Genomic DNA, 7,449 nt, shown 5'->3' with positions numbered 1-7,449 from the left:
TTTCCTCAGGGGCGGGGCTGTATCACAATATAACATGCATGTACATTTGTAATTTAAGTGAATTAATTTTTCCCTATCAATGACATATCCTTTCGCTTCAACCATTAAAGTATTTTACATCATCTCTGGTATTTCCGTATCTACAGAAAAATAAACACCTAGAATGTTCACTCGCCGGACTCAGATTTGCAAATGTCTTCGTAATGATGTAATGTGTATGGGTGTATGTGTGTGTGCGTGTGTGTGCTTGCTTGTTTGTTGCTTTATATTTAATTTCACAAGTTCACTAGTTTATCACTCCCACTTTCAAGATAGCCGTACGTGTTTTTTTATTTTTTCTGTATTTTTTTATGAAAATTGTCCTTGAAGTACGCCAGTTGCTGTTGATACTATGCATGTCATTCACATCTGGGTCCCGTTTCATAAAACGTGTTATGAGTAACAACTGCCACATTTCTATGACAAATTTGCTCCCAGCCAATCAGATGCAAGGATTTCAGTAACCTTTAACAACTATCGCAACTCGTTACTGATAACAAGTTAGATGAAATGGGGCCAGTTATCATCGTGTTTGTCATGTCAAATTCTTTCATTTAAAACTACTGTATAAAAAAAAATCCATTGTATTTAAATTGATCTCTCAATTCATCTGAGCTTAATCTTAAAAAAAGTCCTACACACAGAGCACACACACACATATACATATATATACACACACACACATACACACCGTAAGCACATTGACATTCCATACATGCAGACACTTCATTAGGTAAAACAAAGGAAAACAACCTCTAACAACCACGACAGAGCCTTTCACCCAGTGCATCAAGGTCTCAACAAAATGTCTGCAAGATTCAGATGAATGACGGACAATTGTAGAAGTTCAGTTTCATTTTCAACAGATGGAATATTTTTTTTAATATCTCTCAACTTTACATGTATTTACATCATGGGCATTTCATGTCGCACATTGCGTATCTCCTCCTCTCTGTACAGAATGTCATATATACACATTATAAATAGAGCCAGAAGATAAACGGGATGAAAACACCAACTCAGTACACATATTCCAGTAAAATTAACTGAACAGCTTCAACGGTCTTGTTTTCCTAGTTTTTCTCTCTTTATCCCCATTTAAACTCAGGAATTAATTTACGCCGAGTATAGATAGCATTGGACGGGAATACGAGTTGACAAGCGACAGAAGAGTCCGATATTATGAAGCATGTTTGGCAACATTTTCAAATCAAAATTACTGCCGCCAGCATCTATGATGCTATAGGCGTAAAGGGGAACATACTGACGAGATGTGGGTTTATCCAATAAATTACACTTGCCTAAATAAGGAAATAATGCCAGCCATGTCAGTTCAGAGACACTATTAAATAGATGGCTTTGAAGTCCGAAAACAAAAGAATGGACCACTTGATATTATAATTATACTTCCGTCTGTCCAGTCCCCTCCCCCTTTTCCCCCAGTAGCAAAGATATACTTGTGATTAATTCGGCCGCTAATGGAAGAGGCATTAAAAGATTCATGAGTAGGGAGCAAAAGCGCTAAAGAGGAGATAAAATACGAGTCGCCGCGTCCGTGCCCATCAGTATTATGATACCGAGTCGGATTTATGTTCTTTCACGGGGTTCAAGCCCTACAGATTGTCAAGCTAGCCTACGACCCGCCGATGATAATTCACCCCGGCGAAGCCCCCGCGATAGCGCATCAATCATCCGCCCAGTCATCAGGGCGTTATTGAAGCGTGGCTCGCTCTCGCAATAAAAAATAGAAGGGGAAGAAGCTGAAGAGATGCAGCGAGCGAGAGGAGAGACGGAGAGGGGAAAACAAAACTGAAATAAGCGACTAATGACAGGAGCATAAATGATCGCCACGGCTCGCCAATACGGCACCTTCCTCGCCCTTACTGCAAACATGATCTAGCTTCAACTCTCTCTCCCCGCGCCAGCGAGGAAGATAAATGGCTACACTGGTCTGTTTGCGCGGAAACTATAATTCATGGCACAGCGTGTTCGGAGGGGGACGAGGTGGAGAGTGTTATGTGATTTTGTCCAGAAATGAATAATAATAAAGCCTTTTCTAATGAAAGGGGACTTCACTCATTCTCAAATGTCCCTGAAGCATAGGACCTCATCTTCAAACAGAGGCTTTTAACTGTGACCAGTTCTCCATAGAGAAGACAGCATCACTACAAACACGCCTTCCCCATTCTGTTTGGATGCTCAAGCGAGGGGCTGGGATAGCTGTTTTAGCGACAAGTGGATATTTGATTAATGATGACACGAATGAAAGCGTGCTTCGAGGGAAAATTGACACTCGATTCGCTCTTCCCCCACTTGACAAGAACCCTGCTAATTTCTTGGATTTTTCCTTTAGCCGAGGTGGAAGGCAATTTAAATCGAGCGGATAGTCCGATTAGTTTTAACGACATGAGCAAACCACCTCCTCACTTTTTTCATCTTTGGCTGTCACTAGACGTGACATGGCAGAAGGGAAATGTGGAGTGACTGAGAAAAATGTGAGCACTTCCCTCTTTCTTGCAATTGAAGAGCATTTTGACAGTGACTTGTCTTGTCAGGGAGAACACGAGATTGTTATGGAGAACACCAGTAACTTCCACAACTGTAGTAGGCATTTCAGATTCAATGGTGCCATGCTACACATACTTAGTATTTCCTCTTTAGATTCCACTTTCTTTGTTTCACATGAATTTTAAGTTTTGACACTTCAAAGGGGGAATAGTACTTTTCAAAAGAAGACATCTTATTAGCATAAGATTTACCAAGCTACCAACAATAATATGATACTACAAGTACTTGTTTTGGAAAATAACACATTGAACACAACAAGCTTTCTCTAATCAACACTTTGAGCACAGGAGAAGTCACAAAGTATTTTGCTGTTTAGACAACAGGCTTGTTACAAAGAAATCTCTTTCCAGTCATTCCAAAGTCCATGATTGATGCTAGTGAGGCACGCCAGCTGCTGCCAGTCGCCCTTTGAGGTCATGGAGGGCATAAGGAGGATAGTACGCACCAGCTGGGAGTCCAGGAAGGGTGGCCAGGGAGGAGGGAACAGGTGACTTGTAAGGGTGGTAGCGCAGCGCCGAGCCAGGACTAAGGGGGGATGGTGGAACTCCTGGTTTTGTAAGTCCGAGAGAGCCCGCGATGGGAGCCGCTGCTGGGTAGTGCATGTAGTACGCACTCAGCTGAGCATTTAGCGTCGAAGCTGCTAGGGTGTACGGAGATGCACTGACAACAGATGCTTCGCTCGACTGCATGGTGTGTGTGCGTAGATGTTGCAGCAACTCCTCCCCACTGCCGAAACGCTTTCCACAACTTGTGTTGCCCGAAACCCAGTTGCAGACATGTCCGTGCTCGGTTTGGGCGGGAACAGGTGGGGGAGGGTAGAAATAAGGCGTGGCAGCGGCGGTGGGACTACCCGACGGGAAGTATGCAGGAATAGCACCAGGAACCGGAAGAGCAAATGGGACAGCCCCTCCCAAAGTGAGTCCATCATGTCTGCACTGTGTGCATGCCCCAGCTGCGAGTGATGCTGTTTGGCAGTGGGTGCAATATGGGTCACGGCAAATTGGCATCAAAGTGGTTCCACCATCAGCAGTTTTTACACGTGCGTAAGCAGTGGCATATGGGGATCCTGCTGTAGCAGCTAGGAGATGTCCTGCGTGGTCCTTGGACAAGTTTGCAGGGTCAGCGAGGTGGGAGAGATGTCCAAGCAGCTGTGAGGGGCAGCCACAATGTCCTGATGTAGGTGGAGTACTGGCGAGAGAGGTGGATGGTTTGTATCCAGTAGCGAGAGCTGGAGGTACGAGATGTGTGGGGAGAATGGGGGCGGATGACACCTGGGCATGTGGCTTGGAGTCTCCACGCTGACTGGGGCTGTGAGCTCCAGAGCTAGTGCAGCCCAAACTGTGTCCAGTACTGGTGTGACTAGATACCGTTTCTGTTGAACTCTGGTTCGAACTCGGTCTCGACGACTCCGTTCGCGCTTTCACCGGCGATGCGGGCGAAGATGTGAAAGTCGTGGCGCTGGCGATGGGCTTTGAGTCGGCACTCGTGATAACGCTGAGCGGTGACCCTCTCGACGCAACCTTGTCCGACGATGGGTAAGATGCGATCTTTGTGACGTGAGCGTCGCCCTCGCGCTTCTCATTCTGCTTATACGGCTTGAACGACGACAGGCGGTCGAGATCGGAGACGGTAGTGGCGGCTTTCTCCGGCGACTTCTTGCCGCCAATGTCGAGCGGAGCAGTAAGAGCCGTTTTTGCCTCGCTTGAGCTCGGGGGCGGGTCTGGCTTGCCGATGCTGCTGCAAGTTTGAGCGAGCAGTGCCAACGGACTCTTCTTTGCGTCCAACTATAACACAAAAATAGAATAAGAACATAAATAAATTACATGACCCCAACTTTTTTCTATCAACAGGTGAAAAAGACATCATATACCCGTCCCACTAAAACTGAATGAGTAACCGCGTGTTATTACCGGGTACACACCATACAGCTCTGCACGAGCATGATCAATATTTCGTTACTGCGTGGTAAAATATCGGCCGAAAAAACGCGTATAAGGTTACAGCTAAAAAAAAAAAATAGAATGACTGATCAATTTTTCGAATATTTCACTACTAAGCTTGTAATGTTTTTCTGCCGGCCCGTGGAAAATGTTGTTCTATTGAAGCTTGAACATTTTAACACTTTAAACTTTGGGGAAGTGTTCACAAAATGACATCTGACAATGCATACCATTCCGATGTTTTTCAATATCTGTCTATACCATGTAGATAGATTGTAATGTCATGATGTATTCATGGCGTTTGTGTAGTAAAAACTAGTTAGTACCAGAATTTTCAAGGATGACAAAGACACGAGAAAACACATGCAAGTTTAGTTGAAACTGCCGAGGTTGACGCATTATTTCAAAGTCAATATAAATCAAAAATTTGCTCTGCAAAAATATCAAAAGCCCAATCTGTTTCGGTAATTTTACAGATATTCGCTACATCTACTTATTGTCTTTTCTTACTGATTCCTGCTGTGATTATATTCAAATTTCTGTCGTGATTACTGATTCACACTTCACCGAAAATAATTATATCTTAGGTATACTGAGCACACCCCTAACTGGTTGTGTTGTTGCGTACGGCCTTAATTCTCTCTGTATCCTAAATAGTAACTGAGGCAAGTTCACATGGTCGTTCAGTCTATAAATTCAGACTCGGGACGGTGATAATCGCATGAAAAAACTGAACACAGGTAATCTCCTACAGATAATCAAAGTATCAGAACACATTGAGTATCTGGGAGAGAGAGAGAGGTCTCTGTTTTACGCCATGTTGATTACTCAGAAAATGTCATCTGACTTGTCTCAAAAATTGAGAAATTCTAGTGCACAATTTGTGTGTCTCGTGTTTTCGAATTCGGTCCGTTGTGCAGATGTGACCGAGGGAAATTTAGCCAGGTCATGAGCTTACGTGTCATCATAGTACATACTGGAGTGCCTAGATGTTCGCTAGGAAGTGCTTCTGCTGGAGACTGTGTAGTAAAGAATTTTGAGCGACAGTGCTTTTCACGCACATCTCGGAAAATGCAATACTCACAGCAGATTCAAGAGGACACGATAATACACGTTATATCGGCTCGTCTACTCAGCTCAGACATATCACAGCGGCAGCTACTAAACAGTGGAAACGTTGATCACCATGATCATTCTATCTCATGCGAAATAATCGTGCTCCGTTGTTTCATGATTTAACAGCAGCAAGGTATTGCTTCAGGAAATTACTAGCATAACCATGAAGTACAAATTATGTATTATTATCTTTTACTGCCTTCGCTGTAAGCTAGAATAATTAAACAGAGAAAATGCCTTGGAAATTTTAACTTACCGTGGTTGGAAGAGGGTCCATAGGCTGTAAATACTCCGTGTGCATGAGCGGTTGGGTTCTTGTCGCTAGCATCGTAGCACAGTAGGTATAAACCAAGAGATATTCACCAGGTAAATTATACAAAATACACACAATAGCTGGATGATAGAAAAACAACGAGTGAAATATGTGCCCGGGTATCAGTGGGTATGGCACAGCAGAGCTGAGTATGTCTGTCTGCTAGCAGTGGCAAACGGACTCGTGGAGAGAGAAGCGAGCGTGTCGCACGTCCGTTTACAACGAGAGTCGAGTGTTGAGTAGTGAGAGAGAAGTACGGGCGGCGGGCCGTCACAGCAGCCCCACTAGCTTGGGCTCATTGTGCGAACGGATTTGTCTGGGCAAAGCCACACAAGCATTCCTCTAAGTATGCCGCCAGCGCAGACAACACACAAAACCACAAATTTGCCGACAACACTTCTAGTCAAACATTGAATTTACAACGCGAGATGAAGGGACTTCACCGCTAGCCAATCAGCGCGATGTGATTGCCGTTGCGTTCCTCGTCATTGGTCGCCGGCCTCGCGTAGCTGTCAGAGTGCCGGGATGATTGATATGTGATCCCGTCACATGCTTTGCGCCGGCCAATCAAATTCGCGATTAGCGAATTCCCGTTGGCAGGCGTCCAGTGGTGCTCGCCGTTCTGTGATCAATCAAATGCGGTGTCAGCCTTGTCAATTCCGTCTGATTTATGTCAGCGTTTTGTTGTTGATAACATGGCTCGAGTAATTTGAAAAACGGCTTTTGAAAGGGGCTATGATTCCCCGAGATAAATCGTCCCAATAATCGCAATTAATGTGTGACAACAAAGAGACCGGCGGAGTAGATTTGAATGACAACCGCACCCAAGACGACAGCCGGGGTTTTTCTATGATGGGGGGAAGGGACAGCACTGTGGGCTGCTCGTAAAACAAGCAAGCCGTACAGCACACTTTTCGCACTCCTCCCCAAATGTGTGTGTGTGCAGCGCTCGTCTAAAAGCCGTTTCTAAACCTCGCCGCCTTGTTTTTTCTGGGCAAACGAACTCGAGCCCGTTTTCTGGCGGGCTATTGACATCGCCGGGCCATCGGAGCTGCGGGTCGGCGGGCTTCAAAGGGCTCGTCGGAGTTGGAGGAGATTTCTATCTCTCTCGTCAATCAATCAATGGTTCAGCAAGCAGAGCTTTTCAAACAGGGATAAGATTGACGGCCGGGTAACAGACATGACAGGCCTACGGTTTTAACACAAGCTGACAGCTTGGTATGAGTGAGAGGGAGAGACAGACATAGAAATGGTGTTGGGGGGGGGGGGGGGGTTGCTCGCAAGAAGAAAAATGAGTGAGAAATGAAAGAGGGGAAATTGAGGATGGTGAAAAACGAGCTGGGTAAGGCAACGTATCCGGTCTGAGCACGTTTCTTCGGGTATTAGAGTTCTGTGGGGTAGACTGATTGACTGCGGGTCGGCAAGCTCAGAGAGCTGGAAAATGACGCTAAGGAAAACATGCTGGTTTAGGGG

The 7,449-nt window shown here is 45.2% G+C and overlaps 1 protein-coding gene across 1 annotated transcript; it reads right to left on the bottom strand.

Annotated features, from left to right (window-relative positions):
- Positions 1-2,732: 2,732 nt before the first annotated feature.
- On the bottom strand, positions 2,733-6,198 carry LOC139741777 (zinc finger protein 703-like). The gene is made up of 2 exons (XM_071652366.1): positions 5,920-6,198; positions 2,733-4,391 (listed from the first exon to the last, which is right to left on the bottom strand). Exons 1-2 carry the CDS (start codon positions 5,989-5,991, stop codon positions 2,982-2,984), a joined length of 1,482 nt encoding a protein of 493 aa, XP_071508467.1. The 5' UTR covers positions 5,992-6,198; the 3' UTR covers positions 2,733-2,981.
- Positions 6,199-7,449: the final 1,251 nt, after the last annotated feature.

Source organism: Diadema antillarum, unplaced genomic scaffold, assembly GCF_040938485.1.
Source record: "Diadema antillarum isolate AM-2024a unplaced genomic scaffold, OU_Dant_1.0 seq00000953_RagTag, whole genome shotgun sequence".
In the NCBI taxonomy this organism is placed as follows: Eukaryota; Metazoa; Echinodermata; class Echinoidea; order Diadematoida; family Diadematidae; genus Diadema; species Diadema antillarum.
This window is presented reverse-complemented; position numbering and strand designations above follow the sequence as displayed.

Bases quoted from the DNA above. Each gene is read 5' to 3' on its own strand.
- LOC139741777 (XM_071652366.1), bottom strand. From the start codon at position 5,991: ATGCTAGCGACAAGAACCCAACCGCTCATGCACACGGAGTATTTACAG. The intron at 4,392-5,919 runs GTAAGTTAAAAT...TTTGTGTTATAG, and splicing joins TGGACCCTCTTCCAACCACG to TTGGACGCAAAGAAGAGTCC.